General features: G+C 34.4%; 1 protein-coding gene across 5 annotated transcripts in view; it reads right to left on the bottom strand.

Moving 5' to 3' along the window:
* The window catches only part of LOC125668079 (retinoblastoma-like protein 1), a 50,052-nt gene that overhangs the window by 13,411 nt on the left and 11,641 nt on the right, over nucleotides 1–25,000 (bottom strand). For 3 of the 5 annotated variants that reach the window (XM_048901856.2, XM_048901846.2, XM_048901864.2), the window contains exons 7-11: nucleotides 22,623–22,687; nucleotides 7,750–7,797; nucleotides 7,402–7,585; nucleotides 5,199–5,365; nucleotides 930–1,011 (exon numbers count right to left, since the gene is read on the bottom strand). In XM_048901856.2, the coding sequence (XP_048757813.2) occupies nucleotides 930–1,011; nucleotides 5,199–5,365; nucleotides 7,402–7,585; nucleotides 7,750–7,797; nucleotides 22,623–22,687 (546 nt within the window). The remainder of the gene's footprint in view (nucleotides 1–929; nucleotides 1,012–5,198; nucleotides 5,366–7,401; nucleotides 7,586–7,749; nucleotides 7,798–22,622; nucleotides 22,688–25,000) is intronic. The other 2 variants (XM_048901880.2, XM_048901882.2) reach the window with 1 other exon arrangement.

Genomic DNA, 25,000 nt, shown 5'->3' with positions numbered 1-25,000 from the left:
ACTGAAGTTAAAGATTCATGAAATTTTTACAAGGAACGATAATGAATTATAACTTTACAAGAGTTGTCAGAAAATAATTAAGCTCTGTAGGCAAGGTTAATTTGTAGAAGTATACGTGTCTGATTGACATGGTCATCATCCACTCTGATAAATATAGTCAGATTTTTATTACAAGACTTTAAAATGACCACAGGTGCAATATATGATAGATGCAAAATCATGTACGAAAGAGTATTATGTGTAATTGCATAAATACACTGAATCATGCGAGGTAAAAGTGGAAAAAAACAAAACTAGAGTTTCATGCAGCGGAGCAATATATCACAATTCTTTAATATAGAGAAAAATATGTACAAGTTCCTAATATTTTAGAAATCTAATAGTAATACTCATTACAACCAGGATAAGCCAAATTGTATACATCAACCCATGCATTCAATTTTTTTTCTGTTTGTAGCTAACTTGTGTCCTTAACAGAGAGGTCTGATGTAGCAGCATCTGATTCGTAGACGTTATATACATGCACATGTTAACCATTTATAAAAGTTTAAACAAAAGTAGTAAAACTTTAAGATTGATAGACCTGCCTGCAAATTTTTTTTACTGACACCCCTCCCCCTCCCTCCAGAAAATAAAGGTAAAATCTAGTAATCGCTTATGAATCATTTGACCTTCACAAGTATCAATTGAGGACCTTGATAAATCAATTCTACCTATCCCAGTCACATTGATTAGACTTTTTTGACCTTTCAGTTGACAAGGATTGACATTTCTTATTGCCACAATGATCTGTAAAATTGAACACTCCACCACCATTTTAAAATAACCTAAAATTCTATCAAATATTGATGCATCAATATCATGGATTTGTCCACATTGTAAATCAAAATATCTGGACAAATGGATGAACAAGATGGTTCAAGACTTACTTGTACATAGTGGGAGCAGAAAACTTCACCCATCTCATCAACTCTCTCCATTATTCGAGTTTTAGGATCAGAACCTATCTCACTGCAATAAAAATTTAAAACTACGAGTTCATTTTTTCTTGAATACATAGTACATGAACAACAAGAGTACTGTAAATTGTACATCATACACCCATCTGACAGCGATGACAAAATTTCAGTGCAAAATCTGTATTCATGAGAAAAAGTCTAGGAAACTATTTAACCTATTTTCAGCCCCCAAGTAGGTATTTAGGAAGTGAAGAAAAAACAACAACAACAAAAAAACAAAAAAACAGGAGGCCCATGGGCCACATTGCTCACCTGAGTCACCTTGGCCCATATTTAAAGATTTTTCCAATACATTTGCATGTACAACTTTGATCTCCTATTGTGGCCCAGACCTACTCCCAGGGGCCATAATTTTCACGAACTTGAATCTGTATTGTCAAGAAGCTTTCATGTAAATGTAAACTTCTCTGGCCTAATGGTTCTTGAGAAGATTTTTAAAGATTTTCCCTATATAATTGTAAGTAAAACTTTGATCCCCTATTGTGGCCCCATCCTATCCCCAGGGGGTCATGATTTTAACAAACTTGAATCTGCACTATGTCAGGAAGCTTTCATGTAAGCTTCAGCTCTTCTGGCCCAGTGGATCTTGAGAAATTTTTTGAATGACCCCACTCTATTTTGCATTTTTGTAATTATCTCCCCTTTGAAGACGGCATGGCCCTTCATTCAAACAAACTTGAAAGCCCTTCACCCGGATTTTTTTTGCCAAGTTTGGTTGAAATTGACCCAGTGGTTCTGGAGAAGAAGTAAAAAACATCAAAAGTTTACAGACAGACAGACAACAGACAACATGCGACTCTTGAGCTTTCAGCTCAGGTTGAGCTAAAAACACCAACATGTTCATTTTCAATACATACAGTCTGAACTACTGTACGTGAAACTTCAAAGGACCCCCATGAAACAGTTAGACATTACAATAGTTTCCTAACATGTCAAGTTCTACATTTCTCCACTAAGTTTGAGGACAAACTGTTGCCCAAAGATGTTATGTTTCAAAGACAACAGTTAAAGGCACCAGTCCGAGGGTCCAAAACAAACCAACCCACATAAAACTCCGTTGACAACTTTCAGTTTCGTAATGATGAGGAATAATAATTTTACATTGCGTGTAAACTGCAAATTCTCTGCAATGTAGGTTTTGTGCTTAGAGAGTTCCTACTACTGAAGTCATTATGCACTGATTAAAGTAGGTCAGCAATACCAATCTTTTATTGTATCCTTCACAGCATAAAAATGTAAATGCATCGACTGAATATCAATTTTAATGCCCGACAGATAAAACCATCTATCATTTGATATGAAGGAATACATTATTTTATCACCAACATTTGCTGTAATATCAAGGAAGCAGAGTTTATGGAATTATATTACACACAGGAAAAATTTAGATCAATGAAAATATAGAGATAATTTTATCAAATGAAATAGATCTACAATCTCAGGGTTTGATGGGTCATACATTCCGGAGTCTACCATATCTTCTTATCAAGGATATGCCTTGTACATATGAAATCACACATGCTCTTGTGAATAAATAACTGCATCAAACCCCAAACCATGCTTAAATCTAATATATACTTTTCCAGGCCATAGTATGTAATTAACATGTATGTACAGCTGCATTAAATTTCAATTACAAATCATATATCTTTTTAAATTGTCAAATAATTTTTAATCAGTTTGAAGACCTAACACACAAAACGCACATCAACACCCACTTCAATTATGTTTGAAATAGAATTGGGTCTATTTATTTAGAGTTGAGTGGAAAGGGCAATAAAGCTACAAAATTGCACAATGAAGTTTGTATGCTTTATGTAATCCCCTAATTGTACTATACACTCATTTTTCTGTGTAAAATGCAATTTAAAATGATGAAACATGTCAAGTAGAATACTTTTGCATTTCTGTTCTAATTCAATAATTAAACAACCCATTTACAGTCGTATATCTAATTTCAAAGAGGCACACAAAATGGGAGTTTCTTTCTTAAATACCCGACCAAAACTTATCTTGGTTATAAATCAAAATTCAATCTTTCGATAAAGGGGATTTTTAAACCTTAATTTTTCTTCATGCATAATGATAAGTAGCAGTCTGGATGAGGACTAGTGTTTTGTTCTTTTTTGTCTTTAAATGTAAAAGCAAGTCTCTCCATATTCGAACTGCACACACTGCTTGTAGCTTTTCTAAATCTCTTATATTTTGGACATTTTTCTTCATAATGCTGTTTCTAGGATTTACCTACCATTTTCACAATAGGACCTGAGTGGGTAGAACTGGGGAAATTGATTTGTTTGAATTGGGAAAATATGAACAGATTATTTTGAGCTATATTCAACAAGTGCTCTGCAACGGCAGGGTATATCCCCTTGCAATGAGTGTCTACAAGCTTTTTCTATAATGTCAGTGACCTTGACCTTTTCACTCCCCAAATCAATAGAGTTCTTCTTCTTTTAATAACAAAGTGACATGTGAAATCAATGGAAAAAAGTGGCTTGTAGAGTGTCTACAAACTTTTTCTATGAAGTCTCACAGTGACCATGAACTTTTAACACCCAAATTAATAGGATTCTTCCTCTCTTGATAGCAAAGCGACATGTGAAGTGTGAAATCAATGGAGCAAAACATGTAACCTGTAGATGTGTAAAGTGTTTAGGAAGTTCCATAGTGACCTTGACCTTCTGACCCCAAAATCAATAGGGTTTTTCCTTTCTTGATAATAAAGCTACAAGTGAAGTAGGATATCAATGGAGTAAAAAACTGGCCTGTGGAGTGTCTACAAGCTCAGTGTTACACTGACATGCTCATACACAATACTCGTACACACGGGAGCAGGCCCATTATTATCTCCCCTCTTACAATGCATTGTGAGGAGATAATAAAAGCAAGTAAATAAATGTTCCCTTAAACATTCTGATTTTATCATACACTGCTTCTTTCATATTTTCTTATTACATCATACACTCCGCTTCCTACATATTTTCTAATTTTATTGTATTATTTTTACAATATAAGGAGCTCACAACACACACCTTTCAGCCACTCAGTCATTGACCCATTCACATGCCATATAATGTTCTGTTTACTGTCATACACATGAATATATGCCAATGCTACATTTAGAAATATGTGTAATTAGTTACAAAATCACAATAGCTATCAATAAAATAATCAAACCACAGGATGTGAAAATGGCTTTAAATACATGTATCAGATAGAAACTGTTCAATTTGTTGTATCTTCTACCAAAGGATTTTATTGCATTAAAAATTGCTAATTTATATCACAATTAATGAATATGAGAAGGGTATCTAATGAATTGATTAATCGAAGGATTTTCAACAAAGAAATTTTTTTAAGCATACAACATTGTTAAAAATTGTCAACATATGCCTGATAATTTTTGGTGTCATGCATTGACAGAAACAAATTTTTCTTACGTACAACACAAGAATATAAAATTAACATACAATTTCATTGTGGTCAAAGGACAATCACACTTATCAAATCAAAATGGCTAAGAAAAATAGCTAGCTTTAGCCATTTCAATGAAATTGGATGAAAATTCACATGTTCATTATGTCATAAATAGTAAATTCATGTTTCATAATCAAAAACGTTTCTCAGGAGTACAAGTTCTTTATAGTATTAAGAAACGTGATATGAATTACTATCAAACTAAATACTGAAATGGAAACAGTTGAAGTATCATGGTAGAAATCCTTTTTATGACCCTCAATTCAAGTTAATCAAGGACTGTATTCTAGTGAATGATTGCAAGTAAATCAATACAAATATTACTCTCTTAAAACACTCGTAAACACACTCCAAAGAACATAACTGCAAATCTTCAGCCTTTACAATAGTGTTAAAGATAAAAAAAAAGGATCACTCAATAAAGTTTGTCTTTGTGTTAGTAAACTTAACATAGTTTAACAACTGCAATATAAATTTCACCATCCAAGATGTTTGTTCTGTTAATCGTGGGAGGGGGTCATTTTTCGAATACAATTTCTGGATAACAATCATACAACTTTATAATAAAAAAAATTATCCAGATGTATATAACATTTTTTTTAAAGAAAAGAACTATATAGTATTTACTTCCAAGAACGGCAATCGTCGCTGTAATCTATTATTCTTATACAGGTAGACAGTGGTTAACATAATTCCTACCTAAATATATCCAGCAGGTCATCACTGGGTAGGGCTTTACGTCCCAACAGCAGGCTCTGTAACTTGTTAACACTCTGGGTAGCAGTGGACACTGGTGTAGTGCTGGGGTCCTTCTCCTTCAGGTACCGCCGGCCAGTCAGCGGAGTCGAGGGTGCTAATGTTTTGGTCTGGTCAAATGAAAGAGAGTAACATGGACTATCAGTAAAGGGCCACACACTGCGATCCTGGCACACACAGCGGATCAGTTTCCTGTGCCAGGATTGCTTTTTCCTGCGGTGATTTGGCAGTTGAAACTGCGGTGTCACAAAGTTGAGGAGACCCGAGTTCTCTCCCTCACAAATTACCATCATATTAGATCATTCATTTTTTCATGTTCAAAAGAACAGTCACTACTGCTTTATCTAGGTTCTGGTCCAATCTCAGCCCATAAGGAAACTGATCCTTGTATACTAACATTCACTTCTGTTTCATTAGAAATCTAGGTTCTGGTCCAATCTCAGCCCATAAGGAAACTGATCCTTGTATACTAACAAAGCCTGTATAAGTTTTATTGCTGCTGGAACTTTTCCAATGTTTATCCCTTATAGATTTTTGTTTTCTTTCTGCTAAAACACATGATCATATCATTCAATCACAGTGTCTCCTTTATTGTCGGCAATTTAAACATCTGCTAGTTTCTTTAGATGAAATAATCACTTTGTTTAAAGACTAATGAGTTTTAAATCCAGCTTTTCACAATTCGATGAGTGATCCCAAACTGACATATCAACCTCAGAAGACTACAGACTAATTAACAGTGGGGTGACAGTCATTCCTACAGGAAACAATTCTGTCTGATCAGCACAAATCAGCTGATTTTCTTTGTTAGCACAGCGAGAGGGAAAACCTGTCTAAACCTGTTGTCTACCTGTAAATGTTGCAGGAATCAATAGTCATTTAATAATAATATTTGTATAATCAAGCTCAGCAAAAGGTTCAGCCTTCAATGTTCTAATGATTCCCTCAATAACCAGTAATGAAAGCGTTACTGCAGTCATGGTTATGCGGAAAATTATTACTTATTTTCATTAGGCCTAAGCATGGTGGTGTTTTGGGGTAGTTTTTTTTTAAAATCAAATAAATTCAAATACTCCATTGCATCTATACATTTTCTTTTTGGCTACAAATCACCATACATCTCAATAATTTTCTAATTTCCTCAATCAATAAACCTCATCATACAAAAATTCCACAGAGAATAGCAGCACCATTTTAAAATAAATTTCCACTTTTGAATACGCTAATCAATGCAACCTATTAAATATTTTCTTTGATTTACTAACTGTCAACAGATTTATTTAAAACAGCAAAACACTTAGATTGATTTTGCAACAGCAAAATTGATTACTAGTATAATTTCAATATACAAGTATCAGTCCCAAGGTTCTCCCAGAAAATACAATTTCTGAACTGTGCACAACTGATTTTGTAGTCCAAAATACCCAAACACATAAAAGGTTGTAACAACTTTTAGAAACTTGCATTAGATCCCATGTTCACATTGCTTTACTGAGAATAGTAATGTGCCAATCTAATAAGGAGATAACTAGGCTAACAATAGACCATTATCAATTTCGGTCTCCATTAAGTGTGTGTCCTGCAGGGCCCAGGCTTTAAAATGCTGGGACACCAAATCCCTCCACAACACTGCCCAACTGGACAACAGCCAATGCTTTTTGCCTCCTTTCCCTTCACCAGCTCCAACCTGCCATGTTCCTAGTCCACATACACACAAAGAAACACAAACAAAGCTGGTTTTGTACTAAACTACCTTGGCAGAAAACTAGCACTATTCATATAATTTTATGCCTTTGTTATAATGCATAAGCAGAAAGTGAATCTACCATATGCATGTACTAAACTGTAAAAATACATACGTTTTGACTTATAAGTAATTTTGTTTATGCATTTGTGATCACTGTAAAACTATAATAAAAGTATGCACCTCTCTTTCCAACTTCTGACCAGACAAATTATATTATGAAACTTTAACAGCATCTTGTATAGTACTAGCATGACTTTTATGAACTCTTAAAATGGTTACAAAGTTCTGACTAAATTTTCATAATTTCTTAAAATATCAATATTATCAAATGCTGTGAACCATGATTTCTTAGACGGACTACACCTGACATAAATATATAAGTGGTGAAAATTTGCTGACCTCATCAAAATGCTGTTGTAGATGGGCTTTCACTTGCAACCTTTCTGCCAATTCACCCGTGCCCTCCTCCCGATATTTCGTGGGAGTTCCAATTTCCTCATCTGCTTCACTGCCCAAGAACACTCTTTCATCAAAATCACCAACACTTAACACATAGGCTTCATACTCATTATTCATTGATTTGCTGCAACAGAATTAAGGACAAATTACTAACAATTCAAATACTTGTAAAATTTAATAAAATCTGCAAATAAAAATGAAAATCTCCAAATGCTGATCACATGTGTGTGTTTCAAATTAGTGTCTTTCAAGGACCCCCAAACTTTGAAATATCATATGTAAACTAACCTGCTATAATTTAAGGGATATTCTTCATATGCTTCGCTTATAGATTTTCTGAAAATCATTCAAAATATACTATTACTTATGTGAAATATTTCAGATTAGTTAAACAGTGCTCAATCAATGTCTCTCAGGGACTCACTCAACAGACATATTTCAATAATATAACTTAAGTTAATCCTTGCTAACACATGTTCTGCATAATGCTTCTCTTTAAAGACTGGAAAAATATAAATGTTGGTTTCCACATTCAGTAACAAAGTAATTCAGGGAATTTAAGGACAGAATAAGTGGGTGAAATACCTATAATAATATATATATATATATATAATAAAAAAAAAAAAAAATAAAAAAAAAAAAAATGAATATGGAGAGCAATTCTACATGGTAACCCAATCTCAACCCCCTTTAAAAATTAAAAAAAAAAAAAAAAAAACAGATCCTTTTCCTTTCGTCGAAATGTTTATAATTGCAAAAGTGTGAATTAAAAATAATTCTCACGCCAATTTAACTTGCATCTTGAAAAAGAAGGTGAAATCCGGTTTGCTGGTTTTTGTTAACTCTTTCATCAATTTTGTAAAGAATTTCCAGTTTGTTTTTTTTGGGGGTTTTTTCCAACTATGTCATCAACTTCATTACAACGTCTAGTAGTCTGTTTAAACTTTTTGATTGAATACCTTTATAAGAATGAAGACCTTGACCTTGCATCTTTTGATCTCGCAATCAATGGAGGTATTTCTCATTCTGTAGAGAATCATCATCTAAGCTGCATTGCAATGCACAAGCTTGGAGAAAACTACAATATATGAATTTCTGACCTTGGTCTTTGACCATTTGACATCAAAATCAAAAGGGATCTTCCTAAAGTCATCATTTCAAAAAGCTTATAATGTCTACAAACAAAAGTGTCACAGACAGAATGATGGACAGACAGATGGACATAGAGACCCAAATTAAAATTCCCTGATTTTCAACATACACAGGAGACTAAATAATGGTCTTTTGAGATGGGGGAGGTTTAAATTGTAAGTTTACATCTGAAAATTATGGGGATACCAATAATACTGCCTTGTACATTATGACCCGTCAATTTTCACAGGTGAGGGCTACCATAACCTCAGTGGGGTTTCACAGGCAAGGGCTACCATAACCTCAGTGGGGTTTTTTTTTCAATGTCATCTCTTGACCATTAGAACTTTTGAAAATATTTCAAACTTGGAAAACAAATCCTTGGGTTTCAAAAAAAATATCAAAAAGTTCACAAATTATTGTTTCTATGACATCACAAAATGAACCAATTCCCAAAATTTAAATAAAACAAAAATCCAAAATGTATCTACATATTGATTTAGAAAAGAAGGAGTACGAGTGTGACCAGACCCCATTTTCACGTACTTCACCAATATTTACATAATTTTACACAAACTCAGTAAACAGTATGTGATCACACCTGCACTGTTTCCCAGATTAAAAAACAGAAATAAAATACCATATTATTGTAGAACATTGTGAATCAATCTTTACCGTTTCTATTTTAACCGGAGTTTTATATAGCAATTATACAGTTGTATTTCGGGACAGAAAATAATCACTACAAGAGTTGTTTCCGCAGACTCCAAAAAATCATGAAAATCACAACAGTAAATACATTTCTAAATTTTCAAACAATTTATGCAAAACAAATCCCAGGTTTGGCATTAAAATTTGCAGTCAGTTGGGCAAATGGAAACCAACACATTTGGCCACGAATGAAATAGGTCTGTCTCCAAGGAAATTTTTAGGTGTAGATTTCAAAATATCCTCATTTCATCATAACTGTGCAAATATGTGATTAGTGTCAATAACTTGCAAAGCAATTTGAAAAAACAGATGCATTTGTTAGAGGGATTAGTAGCTGTGAAAATATTTACCAGTACAAATGAATTTCTAGCTATAAAAAGCATACATGTCAAGTCAAAACACATACTGGTACATCACAACTAGATATTGATTACAAAAATTTCTTCAATTGAACCATATTTCACCATCATTTACTATCACTTGCAACAAGTTACCTATAATGAAATGGAAGGGATTGGAAGGGGGGGAGAGAGAGAGAGAGAGAGAGAGAGAGAGAGAGAGAGAGAAGCTTATTCTGGTTAAGATATTTAATCAGAATCCCCCTAAACAAGAAAGATCTAGGTTGTGCTAAACACACACGATCATTATTTAAAAAATTGGAACCGTTTCCTATTGATGGTATTACCATCAAACCTGAGGGGTCTTAAATTAAAGTGAAGATAAGTATCTTATCACAGGTGAAATTTATTGTCTTCCATTACAAAACACTCATTTAAAGAAGGCTTTCATGTAGAGGGATTGTTCAATCACTTTATAAATTTACAATCACAGATACCATCTATAGCTTACAATTTGTTTTAATTAATTTTTGTGGATTGAGACAAGAAATTCCTTGCATACAATTATGGAATATAAGAATAGTATTGCATCATTTCTACAAAGCAATATAACTTTGAAAGAAGTTCATGTTTAATTTCAGCATTTTAAAAATTGGCATTTAATAACATTAAAATATTTTCTCAGCTCCCATAACACCCCCACCCACCCTTTACAAATTGAAGATATCTGTTTTATTCTGTCAAAAGTTCTGCTGCATGGTGAAGGTCCTTTTTTTTGGATACTAGAGAATGCATAAGGATTACTCATTATTCCTCACAAACAGAAAACCTTAATATTCATTCTTGTATCAGTGTGTGAAAAGATCACTACAGAAGTTTTACAGACATGGAATTACCATAAATCAAACACATTTTTTTTTTGTGAAATATAATATATTCTTCTTTCAGTTAATGTAGTTTCTAAATATTAAGAGACTTAAAATACAATGCAACTGTCAATTCCAATTTTCAAATTACTGGACAAGTACAAAAGATTTAAACTTTTTATATCATTAAATCCCTGCTGAAATTTGTTGCTAAAATGATTTTCTGCTCCTTTTGTAGGTAAAGATTTTGAAATTGGCAGTTTTGGCAAACAACAATGAGTAATACAGAATGTTAATATATGTTATGAAGCTGTACTCCTTAAATACCCTAAACTAGATAAAAAGAAACTTGTGTCGAGAAGTTTTTATCTGTGGGAGTCAAGGTAAACAGAACTAATGACCTTTCACAGGAGTTTGTCGAACAGCCAAAAAACATGCAACAATGAAGGTACTTCAGTTCAAATATTTCCCTGTGCATGATCATACATGACCATACTGGTTCTGACTTTTAACTTGAACTGAAAGTTTGCTATGAAACTCCTTGAAAGACTTCAAGCAATCATCAAGAATTAGAGAGAATGATAAGCTGCTTCTGATGTATATCAATAAGGATCAGAGAATCTCCCGACATACATGAAGAATACGCTTGCATATCCAAAATGTATCTCATATGTGGCCTGCTTTATTAGCTCTAAGGCCACAGTTTTTTTATTTCTTGGTTTACGGATCCGTCGACCCTAATTTCTGGGAAATCGAAAGAAAAAAAAAAATGCAAATTTCCACTTTCTTTAATTACGCCGATTCTACCCAACATCTCAAAATAAAAATAAAATGATTTTTCAATTTTACGAATAGAAAATCGTGACACGCAAACCTATTGATTTGTATGTGGTAATCACTATTCGTTTTGCGAAATATCTTTATTCCGTATTTTTAAAAACCATGTAAACAGATATGATCATGCACGATGACAGTAACGATATCTTGTTGACGAAACAGATGCCAGATGGCATTTCATCACGAAATAAAGGGAATTGATAGAAATAAATATTTCTGGCGGTATTCTTGCTGCTAACATATCACAAAATGTAGTGCTATTTGGGTGTTTAAAGATGAGAGGAAGGTACAGTTGACAGCGACTTTACCGGTACTAGATAGGATGTTCTATCGTTAAAGTGATAATGTCCTACGGACCCAGTTTGAGTGTGGTGAGGGCCTGTACCGAGACACAGATTATTCTAACTAGTGACTTTATACCACAGCAGTACATGTCATAATAAATGTATTTGAATACATGTACGTGCATCTCTGCCGTCAAAAATCCTTAACAGGGAATAGAATAGTGTGAGAAATTGTTAGATGCTTTTGATATTATAATGAATGCCTGTAAAAATAAAAAATATATGACAAGATAAAACTCAGAAAGGTATGCATACTTCTCATAAATTAGTATACCTTGTGTAGTGGTGGAAAGAATTTGAGTATCAAATAACAAGAGGCCCAAGGGCCTTGAATCGCTCTTCTGATAAATTGTACAACCCCACCATTTCTATTCTTAGCCTCTTAGTATTCTAAATCTTTAGTTAAATCCTAAGAATTCAAAAAAAGTAGGTCAATGTGACCTACTTTTTGGTTTACACATTTTGAGAACACAAGAAATATCAACTGACAAAGTTTGATGATTTTAAGCCAATTAGTATCTGAATATTGAAATATAGCTGTCAAATTCCAATCGTAGGTCATGGTGACCTACTTTTTGGTCAGCGAACTCCGAACATGCAAGACCCATCAACTGACACAGTTTGATGATTGTAGGTCAAATAGTGTCTGAAATATAGTAATTTAGCTGTCAAATACCAAAAGTAGGTCACGGTGACCTACTTTCTGGTCGACACAAACCGAAGACTGAAGACGCATCAACTGACAAAGTTTGATGATCCTAGGTTTTACAGTGCCCAAAATATGCATCTAAAATTGAAAATGTGAAATTTGAATATCTGCAAAATTCAAAAAGTAGGTCACTGTGACCTACTTTTTTATAAATATGTTTCAAGGCCTCAAGATGCATCAACTTACAAGATTTGATGATTCTAAACCTCTCGGTATTTGAAATAACAACTTAAAATATATCTATAAATGATAAGCCATAAAATTCAGAAAGTAGGTCACGGTGACCTATTTTTCAGTTGATGCATTTCAAGGTCCCATGATCCACCAACTGACAAGTTTTGATGATCATAGGCTTCAAAGTGTCCAAGATATGCATCAAAATTAATTTTAAAATAAATACCTGCAAAATTCAAAAAGTAGGTCACCGTGACCTACTTTTGAGACAACTTGACACAAGGTCCTAAGATGCATCAACTGTCAAAATTTGATGTTCCTAGTCCTTATAATGACTAAAATATCAAAGATTTAAGGAAATATAAATTTAGGTCAACTTTGAAGTGACCTTGAGACCACGCCCTTTGCCCCAGGGTAATGCCTTGAACAATTTTTAATCTACAACATATCCTTATCCTTATGTGTAAGTTTGGTGATAATCTGCCCTGTGGTTCTTGAGAAGAAGATTTTTTAGCAACCACTACTTTTGTTTGTATTTTCCTGATTATCTCCCCTTGTTAAAGGGTCACATCCCTCTATTTAGTATGTATGAAAGCCCTTGGGCCAATGATACCCTGTAACAAATTTGAAAAAAATTGGCCAAGGGGTTCTTGAGTTTTAGCCCTTTTTCTAAAAAGTTTACGCACACCGCACAAATGGCCATAGCATTAGCTCTTTGAGCCTTCGGCTCAGAAGAGCTAAAAATGCAAAACAATTAAGAAACATTTCTTTCAAAAAGGTGGTAGATAATTCCATGGACATGTCTATGTGGGAAAAATGGGGTTAAAAATTATTTCATGGGGGTATAAACATTCTGAAATTAAAAATGGAATTACCACATACAATTGTAATAGTGCTTATAATTTTTTCTTCTTTATGTTTACAATTTGTAAATGTAAAATCTTAATTGAGCATATACAGCAAAATAACTGAACAACATTATATAAATACTGGATACTTTACAACATCAAAGAGATATCACCTTATACATTCTCGGCTTATGTTCTACCAAAGTGTAACATAGATACATGTAATAGTTACATGTATACACTGAATTTGAACTTGCATTTTTTTTTTTTTTCAAAATTCATAACGTACTAGTCACTCTAAAGAATTTTTTATCTAATATTTTTAAAATACATGTTTTGTTTCTTTGTACCCATGAAATAATGTTAATGATTTATTGAAAATAAAACGACAGATATTAAAAATGTTTATTTTATTTTATTTTTTTTTTCTTCCGACTGACCCTAAACTTTCTTTTTAAAATCCGTAAACCAATAAATTAAAAAACCGTGGCCTAATTCTGAAAATTTTATTTTGCTGTAAAAATGTGCCTGTATACAGTTTTAACCATTATTATCAATAAACTACAAGAGGTCCATGGGCCTAGAATCGCTCTTCTGATACATAGTAGAACAGGCAAAAATTCTCACTTGGCAAGATTCATCAATTAACAAAGTTTGATGATGTTAAGTCAAATAGTACCTGAAAATTTAAATGTAACTGTCCAAAAGTTTTGGTCAACACACTGAAGACTCAGGTTGCATCAACTGACAAGTCAAAAAGTATTTAAATATAGCTGTCAAATTCCAAAAGAAGGCCACAGTGACCTACTTTTTGGTCGACACACTCCAAACACTCAAGATGCATCAACTGACAAAGTTTGATAATTGAAGTCAAATAGTATCTGAAATATTCGGATATAAATGTCAAATTCCAAAAGTAGGCCACAGTGACCTACTTTTTGGTCGACACACTCTGAAGACTCAAGACCCATCAACTGACAAAGTTTGATGATTGTAAGTCAAATAGTATCTGAAATATTCAAATATAGCCGTCAAAATCCAAAAATAGGTCATGGTAACCAACTTTTTAGTCAACACACTCTGAAGACTCAACATGCATCAACTCACTATGTTTGATAATTGTAAGTCAAATAGTACCTGAAATATTAAAATATAGCCGTCAAATTCCAAAAGTAGGTCACGGTGACCTACTTTTTGATCAACAAACTATGAGGGAAGACTCAACATGCATCAACTGACAAAGTTTGATGATCCTAGCTTTCAGTGTCCAAAATATGCATCTAAAATTGAAAATGTGAAATTTGAATGTCTGCAAAATTAAAAAAGTAGGTCACTGTGACCTGCTTTTTTATAAATATGTTTCGAGGCCTCTAGACGCATCAACTTACAAGGTATAATGATTCTAAACCTCTCGGTATCTAAAATAACAACCTAAAATGTATTCATAAATGATTAGCCATAAAATTCAGAAAGTAGGTCATGGTGACATACTTTTCACATGACACACTTCAAGGTCCCATGATCCATCAACTGACAACTTTTGATGATCATAGTCTCAAAAGTGTCCAAGATATGCATTAAAATCCATTTAATAATAATTACCTGCGAAATTCAAAAAGTAGGTCACCATGACCTACTTTTGAGACAACATGATATTAGGTCCTAAGATGCATCAACTGACAAAATTTGATGATCCTTGTCCTTATACTAAGCAAAATATCAAAGTTTTAACAAAACAAAATTTAAGGTCAACTTTGAAGTGACCTTGAGACCACACCCTTTGCCCCAGGATGATCCATTGAACAATTTTCTATCTACAACCTATCCTCATTCTAATGCATAAGTTTGGTGATAATTTGCCCAGTGGTTCTTGAGAAGAAGATTTTTTAGCAACCACTACTTTTGTTTGCATTTTCCTAATTATCTCCCCTTGTTAAAGGGTCACAACCCTAGTTTGAGTACAAATGAAAGCCCTTGGGCCAAGGATACCCTGTGACAAATTTGACAAAAATTGGCCAAGGGGTTCTTGAGATAGCCCTTTTCCCAAAAAGTTGACGCACACCGCACGCCACACATATGGCCATATGATTAGCTCTTTGAGCCTTCGGCTCAGAAGAGCTAAAAATCAAAGTTTAAGATTTTATCAAAATAGTTCTATTGAATATATAGCATTATATAGAAATCAATTTGTGTACAGGAAAACAATGATTTAAATTTACTTCCTTTTTAGCTTTCTTACACAAATAAAAAACTAAAAAAAATTCCATCATTGAAATAGTAAATTACAATTATACAACAAAAATTTCCAACACTAAAATGACAGCAAGTGTTGTTTTAATCAATTTCAAGAAGACCATGGGCTGCAATGCTCACCTGAGTGCCCTTGCATATACAGAGAGGCAACACAAACATACAACATTGATAGTGGGTCAAAAATAACTCAAGATCTATGCCAATTGATAATCATTGTATTGTGTGCAGTTTTCCCCACAGGTATTCTAACCAATTGAAAATAAGTAACAACTATGGAGTTTTCCTATTGTGACGTCACATTTGTTTCTTAGATGTGCGAAACAATGGTTATGTGTGTGTGTGTGTGGGGGGGGGGGGGGGGGGGGGGGGGGGGGGGGTAGGGAAATTGTGCACAATCAATAGGATTCATCCTCATTTCCGAGGTTAAATTCAGGTCATTACTACAAGTTTAGCTCTCATAGTAGACTTGCTCAAGTCTCTATGTTGTTTTTATTACTTTATCATTTTGTTCAATTTTTTCTGTTTCTGACAGAAGTCTAAATATCTGCTCTCTACCATAATTAAATGTCACCAAACATATATGTTTGACATTATTAAATAGTATTAAAGAGAGCAATGATTATTAAACATAAGAGACTTGAGCAAGTCTACTCTCATAGCTCTAATGATACTTATGTAAATTATATTGTCCAAGGCTAATAGTTCAATCTTAACTTCCATACGACTGCTTTGTATTTAGTACAAATCTAACATGATTGAGCCTTGGATTGATTGAGAATATTTCATTTCACTCATATGGTGATGTCACCACTGACAACGAAGGGCTGCAAAATTTAGGCCTATGCTCGACGCTTATGGCCTTTGATCAGGAGGGATCTTTATCGTGCCACACTTGCTGTGACACGGGACCTCGGTTTTTGCGGTCTCATCCGAAGAACCGCCTCATTTAGTCGCCTCTTACGACAAGCAAGGGGTACTGAGGACCATTCTAACCTGGATCCCCATGGGAAGGCTCAATCTTGTCAGATGTGTACTAAATACAAAGCAATCGTATGGAAATTAAGATTGAACTAATAACCATTTATGAAAACAAGAGGCCTTATCAGTCACCTGAGTACAACTTCCATGGGCTATGAAATCTAGGGAAAAAAATTCCTGTTCTGAACATCTAAGCTAAATTCTAATGTTCAGCAACAGTATAAAACAAGATGTGTTCTTAAAACTTCACTGCCCTCAAAAGTGCATACACTGATGAAAGGCTTTAAATAATAGGTGTATTAACATTAAAACATCAAAAGATATGAATAATTTGGACTCATCCTAAAGTCATAACCCTGGGTTATGAAATCCACCATTTTTTTGTACATCCTTTTCTGCTATTCCTAAGTATGCATTTAAATTTTATACAGTATCAGCAAACTTACACATAAATATTATATACTAAGTTTGGCCCTACCCTGGGGCCAGAACCCCTACTCTGGAGATCATCAAATTTACAATTTTGAGAGACTACCTGCTCTATCCATTTATTTTCAATTTAGTATAAATAGCACTCAAGGACTTCAAGATGTTATTCAAGTGTTTTGCACATTAACACTATATAACAAGTTTGGCCCCGCCCTGGGGTCAGAACCCCTACCCTGGGAATAATGAAATTTACAATTTTGGTATATGCTTTCCTGCTTTACATCACTATGCAATTAGTTTTTCTTACATGTGTGTGGTTCTTTATCAGAAGATTTTTGAAAATTGGTCAATTTTGGGCAGTTTTAGCCCCACCCCTAAGGCCCCAGTGGTGCTGAAATGTACAATTGATGTCCCCCTTCTTCAAAATATGTTTCATACTAAATTTGAAAAGAATTGGAATGATGGTTATCAAGAAGTTAAAAGTGTTTATTATTCACACATTTAATAACTGACCATTTTGGCCCCAACCCTGATACCAAAACCCATACCCCAGGGATCATCAAATTTACAATTTTGGTAAAGGACGTTCTTTCTAAATATCTAATTCCTTTCAATTTAGTATCAATAGCACTAAAGAAGATGTTATTCAAGTGTTTTACACATTAACACTATATACCAAGTTTGGCCCCGCCCTGGGGTCATAACCCCTACCCCGGGGATCATGAAATTTACAATTTTGGTAGAGTCCTTCCTGCTCCTGGGGTTGGTGGAGGTTTCAATCAGACTTTGATCTATCCAATAAAACTTATTCAATTTAGAGCTATATATGCTGTATTCTTTAGATACTAGTAGGAATAAAAAGCATGTACTCTATATCAAGCTATACAAGTTATACACTTTCTGCAAATTATGCGATTTAACTCAATTGGATTAAAAAAATCAATATATGCACCCAGGGATGCATGAGCTGAGTTGCATGGGATACATTGTAAAGTCAGGAATGATGTGGCATATTTATAATTGTGAAGAACTAATTTCAGTTTTAAACTTTTCGAGTTACAGTCCAGTTTTCATTCTATTTTCAGTCACTGTGACCTTGACCTTTGATCTTTTTTCTCCAAAATCAAAAGGGGCCTTGCTTTGCTGGTATTCAACAATATATCCAAGTTTCATTTGATTCAAATTAAATTTTTTCGAGTTAACCTCCGGAAACCAAATTTTTTTGGAATTTTAAATCTATTTTCGGTCAGTGACCTTGACCTTGACCTTTGACCTATTTTCTCCAAAATCAATAGGGGTCTTCCTTACCTGGTACATAAAAATATCTTTAAGTATCAATTGATTCGAATTTAAACTTTCTGAGTTATCATCCGGAAACCAAATATTTCTGAAATATTCATCCTATATTCAGTCAGTGACCTTGACCTTTGACATTTTTTCTCCAAAATCAATAGGGGTCTTCCTTACCTGGTTCCCAACAATACATCAAAGTTTCATTTGATTCGGATTTAAACTTTCTGAGTTATCATCCAGAAATCAAATTTTTCTGAAAATTTGACTCTATTTTCGGTCACTGTGACCTTGACCTTTGACCATTTTTCTCCAAAATCAATAGGGGCCTTCCTTACCTTGTACCCAACAATATATCAAAGTTTCATTTGATTAGATTGTAAACTTTTCGAGTTATCATCCGGAAACCAATTGTTGACGCCCGCCCGCATCACCAAACCAATAGCCGAGTTCAACTTCGTTGCAACTTAGCTAAAAATCATCAAGTTAATTTCCTATTTAATTATGTATTCTCAGAGTAGGATAAAGAACACCCCCATTTCAAAACATTTAAGGTCAAATGACATATGCGAAATTTCTAAAGTAAACAACTACAATGCAACGTGAAAACTTGTACAGCCTGCAGGCTGTTGACAGGACACATTTAGTGATAGTCATACGGAATTAAACAGGGTAGAGGATCAATCAGATCACGCGCTCATCCTTTTCTGTAACCGGTAAGAAGACTCGGACATGGATCGGCACAAGAATTGCACCAAAGGCCAGGATTGAATCCCTGTATGTTATTTATATTTTCACCACAGATTCAGTTTGGTATCCTAACATCTTATTCACTCTAATACATAAACATAAGTGGTAAATGATAGTGGTAGAATACCTTAGATAATATGTATGATATCTTGATGCATTTGAAAGCTTGCATTTCATATTGTAACGCATGACTGTGACATCATAGTTACATTTGTGTACACATGGCAACATACTCTGATGGCGTCGATCCACATGAGGTTCATTTGCGGTTACGGAAATAGTCAAGTAGTTACGATTGGGTAGAGAACTACTCTGAGCAATAGAAGGGAAGTTAAATTTTATGTTTAACATGAAATCACCATTCAGTACAACTACATGTATATACTATATTCTGCAACTCCCATGACGATGCAAATATTTTTCTCGCGCGTTTGCACACAACCACCATAACTCACATTCAGTAGACGAGTACTCCTTTAATACACATGTAGAATTTGTCAAAATTGTCAAATCTTATCATTTTAAATAGTTTATCATGCTGACAATTCTTTTGACAAAACATTTGTTTAGACAGTTTTAATGTACATGTTTTTAGTTTAGAATATATAGAGTGTGTTTGCATGTATATGATGTATTGTTTATTCTTTTAAAGCTTTTTATATTATACATGTACAATGCCATTGAATACTTTGTGTAAAATTAGACATTAAATCAAATAAAAACAGTTTCAGTTTCAGACAAAACTTTGGTCTAGTTTTTAACATTAAAACAAAATACTGTTTAATACAGCACATGAATACCTTCAAGTCAATCAGGTAAAATAGATTTTCTAATGTAGAAACTTAACCGACTACAGCATCATTTAACTTTTATCATTTCTCTAATCAACACTTAGATTAACTTTTAGACCTATGTTTCCTGTATAACATGTGATAAACCTTCATCTTGTATTATCTGGAATCACCTGATTGTGTTGCTCTAGAACCATCTTGAAAATCCATTCATCATAAACCAAATAGACTGCGAGCACAGATGGACTATACATTACTATAATAGTACAAACACAGAGAAAGCTTTATCAGGACTTTTTACATTACTATAATAGTACAAACACACAGAGAAAGCTTTATCAGGACTTTTTACATTACTACAGACCCTGAAACGTGCTACTACACCTTAAAAACGAACCGAACCGTTCCGTGCAAGAAACGAACCGTACCGTTCAAGAAACGTACCGTACCGTGCAAAAAACGAACCGTACCGTTCAAGAAACGTACCGTCCCGTTCAAGAAACGAACCGTATCGTTCAAAAAGCGTACCGTACCATGCAGAAAGCGTGTAGGATAATATTATGCAAACCCCGCCCCCAAAAGCCCGAAAGCGTACCGTACTGTGCAGAAAGCGTGCAATTTATGTCACGTGACCCACTTTTTCAGCCACAGTATATTATTTTCACAATGGCGCCCGATGGGAAAGGAGGTCGTAGACTATCGCTGGCTATTCGAAGCATTATCCTCAAACATCACGAAGCTGGGTTATCAACTGTGAAAATCACTGAGAAGTCAGGGAAATGAAATCGGACTTCGCGTGATAAAGGATAGGAATATATATGTATTATCATCATTTTATTTGATTCAAAGACAAATGCAACAGATATCTAACATTATTAATTATGAATGACTGAATGCTGACAAAAAAGGACGTACAAACTTCACGTGCAGATATCCTGGATCTTTCATATTGCCGATGATAAATCACAATAAATGTGAAGTGCAGAAAATAATCATTGTGTCATTTGCGACTTCAGTGTATTCAAAACAAAATTCACTTCTTCTTAAAAACTTTTCCAATTTAGGCACTGTAATTTATATCCGGAAACTTAATACGCTTTGTTTTTACACTTACGCACGCCCATGTCGGGGAGCAGTTCATGTAACAACTTTTTATAAAATCGTAAATTAATAAATGTCTGATGAGAAATGAAAAACAAATTGAAACGTAATAACAACCATTAAGACTTAGACTTAAGCAAATTCTAAAAACTTTTATTCATAACTTTCATGTACGTTATCAATATGGAATTATTCCATCGAAGCAATCAAAAATAACGTCTCATTTCCCCATGTGCACATTCTAACACAACCACAAATCCTGCAGCCGATAATCAAAGAGCCGAATAAGACCGATCGAGTGAAAACAAACTATCGAAACGTACAATTTATACGAAGTCAAAGCGTTTAGGCCACGCCCACCTCATTAATAAAACGTGCAAACCGTTCACAAAGCGTGCAGCTATTTTTAGCAAACCGTACCGTGCAAGAAGCGAACCGTACCGTACAAGAAGTGTACCGTACCGTGCAAGAAACGAACCGTACTGTTCAAGAAACGAACCGTACCGTTCAGAAAACGAACCGTACCGTTCATAAAGCGTACCGAACCGTACCGTGCAACTGGTGTAGTAGCATGTTTCAGGGTCTGTATAATAATACAAACACAGAAATAATAGTACAAACACACAGAGAAAGCTTTATCAGGACTTTTTACATTACTATAATAGTACAAGCACACAGAGAAAGCTTTATCAGGACTTTTTACATTACTATAATAGTACAAACACACAGAGAAAGCTTTATCAGGACTTTTTACATTACTATAATAGTACAAACACACAGAGAAAGCTTTATCAGGACTTTTTACATTACTATAATAGTACAAACACACAGAAAAAGCTTTATCAGGACTTTTTACATTACTATAATAGTACAAACACACAGAAAAAGCTTTATCAGGACTTTTTACATTACTATAATAGTACAAACACACAGAGAAAGCTTTATCAGGACTTTTTACATTACTATAATAGTACAAACACACAGAGAAAGCTTTATCAGGACTTTTTACATTACTATAATAGTACAAACACACAGAGAAAGCTTTATCAGGACTTTTTACATTACTATAATAGTACAAGCACACAGAGAAAGCTTTATCAGGACTTTTTACATTACTATAATAGTACAAGCACACAGAAAAAGCTTTATCAGGACTTTTTACATTACTATAATAGTACAAACACACAGAAAAAGCTTTATCAGGACTTTTTACATTACTATAATAGTACAAACACACAGAGAAAGCTTTATCAGGACTTTTTACATTACTATAATAGTACAAGCACACAGAAAGCTTTATCAGGACTTTTTACATTACTATAATAGTACAAACACACAGAGAAAGCTTTATCAGGACTTTTTACATTACTATAATAGTACAAACACACAGAGAAAGCTTTATCAGGACTTTTTACATTACTATAATAGTACAAGCACACAGAGAAAGCTTCATCAGGACTTTTTACATTACTATAATAGTACAAGCACACAGAGAAAGCTTTATCAGGACTATGGATATATCTCTAAGCAACTCCTGTTTATAGGATGTGTCAGTCCACCACATTACACAACTACACTAGCACTACAATGTATAAAACAAAATCTACTCACTTGTTGGCATCAAAGTTGCCAACTTCCAGAACTGCTGATAAAGTCTCTGGTTTTCCTTTTAATATCTGCATGAGGAAATGAAAATGTGTATAAATTGAATATTAGTCTCCATTTCTCATTCAAACTTTTTTCTGTACCTTACAATAAACCTAGTATGACATTTAAAATATGTATTTATAGTATATATTTCCACTTCAAATGCTAAACATATGTTTCATAGGAAATTAGTTGCTTATTTTATTTTCGCTCTGCTTAAAACTCAAAAACAGAACAACTCGTGCATAATGAATTAATAAAACCTCTCTGCAAGGCGGGGCATAACCCATCCATACTTTTACTATGAAGCTTTGCAGTAACCTTGCTCCTTTGCAGGGCTCATGATGCCATCACATTTTGCAATTTTCAGAAAAAATTGCAACAGAAATTCGGCAAATGCGACAGACATATCATATTTTAAGAATTTTGACACCATTTTGAATTTAATCTTGTTGCATTACAATAGCCTTGGGGCTGTATTACTTACCTGTGAAGAATGTTCAATGAGGATAGTGTTGCATGAGAAAGACTGACCTAGGGGTGTCTCATTTATTTAGCAATTTACACAAGACTTTAATCAGGTAGGTGGGAATAAAAAGAAATTAGCATGTGGCCTAGTAGTAGCCTACTTACATGTATCATAATACACCTGGAAGATACCCTAGTCATTACCAGGAAGCTACCTATGTCTGACTGGGTGGAAGAAAATCATGTGATTATGCACACAAGCTAGTTAATGGAAGATGCTCCTTGCCTATAAAAACAATCTGATTTATTTGGAAATTGGCCAAGAGGACACACAAAATTGTAGGTACTTCTGAAATTGCTAGACCATCATCTTTTGACTGCACATCATCTCTAGTATGGCTGTCACAGTTCCAAAAAAATTTGGGTCGGGTTGGTTCTAAATTTTTTACTTCGGGTTCAGGTATTTCGGTTCAGGTCTATATAATTATTTAAACAAGAGGTACTGTGAGCAATGCTCACTAAGAATACCCCCCGCTTACCCCAATCTCCCAAAGGGTGTTGGTAATAGGTATAAACTACCTCTTTTCTGAGTGTAAAAAACAAATGGCATGACAAACCGAACCATATTGCTACTTCAATGTCCAGTGCACATGACCTTTGACCTTTTGACCCCAAAATCGATATGGAACATCTTCATCCCATGGGTAGTCCATATGTATGATATGGTGACTGTAGGTGGAAAGGATAACGCTTTACAGCCCGGAAACCATATTGCTACTTCAATGTCCAGTGCGCTTGACCTTTGGACCCCAAAATCGATAGGGAACATCTTCATCCCATGGGTAGTCCATATATATGATATGGTGACGGTAGGTGGAAAGGATAATGCTTTTGAGCCCGGAAACCATTGCGTCTACAGACGCACGGACGGACAGACGGACGGACAACCCGATTCCAGTATACCCCCCCCCCCCCCCCCCCCCCCAACTTGTTGCGGAGGGTATAAAAATCTAATATACAGTTAAAATCAAAAACCTTTATTGTATTTTGTCACAATAAATACTCAGGGATGTGGACTAAGGTTTACACTCGATATCCATGGTACTAGAAACAGCATTGTCACTTCAACTCATTTCCATCCATGTTTTCAATGTTTTGTCATTGATGATGTTGCTCCTGTGGCGTATTTTCAATGCGTCCAACATATCTTACATATACCGTCATTATTTACAGTTATGTCCACAATGCCATCATTAAAGGTCGCAAAATGGAGACCTGGAAATATTTCTGGTCGCCATTTTCAAATTTCTAGTCGCCATGGTAAAAGATTTTGTAAATAAAACAACAAAACGCATACATGGGTGTATATTTTTTTCTTGAAAGATATTCAAATTGAAAAAAAACTTGTAGGTCTTATTTTTAAACTGAATAGAAATGTGCTGTGAAACATGCTGGATGCTAACAAGTCAAGTATTTACTCTAGCAAAAGCTGTATTGCATTGGGTCATCTTGTATATTTTATAGTACGCTTCTGGGGAAGAAAACCCAGCGTTCCAAACAAGGATTTGCTTTAAAGTCCTCAATAAGTGGGCCTTCACTGCTTATGCGAATAAGAGCTTCTACTTTTGTTGGATATTTTGCTGAACAATCAGTACCAGCATCAATAAGAACACTACATCCCGAGTTTGTAATTGTCTGTGAAAATTAGCAGCAACAGTTGCCCCGCTCGACTTACTGCTAATAATGCAGTCATGGACAAGACGTGTCTCTTACTGTTACCGTGAATAGTCACACTTCCACATTTGAAAGATATACACCAGGTCGTGGTGAAATCGGACAATGGGTGTCCAGAAATGGTGGACGTTGCTGGCTGA

This window comes from Ostrea edulis, chromosome 1, assembly GCF_947568905.1.
Source record: "Ostrea edulis chromosome 1, xbOstEdul1.1, whole genome shotgun sequence".
NCBI classification, from domain to species: domain Eukaryota; kingdom Metazoa; phylum Mollusca; class Bivalvia; order Ostreida; family Ostreidae; genus Ostrea; species Ostrea edulis.
The sequence above is the reverse complement of the archived record's forward strand: the minus strand, read 5'-3'. Positions and strand labels throughout refer to the sequence as shown.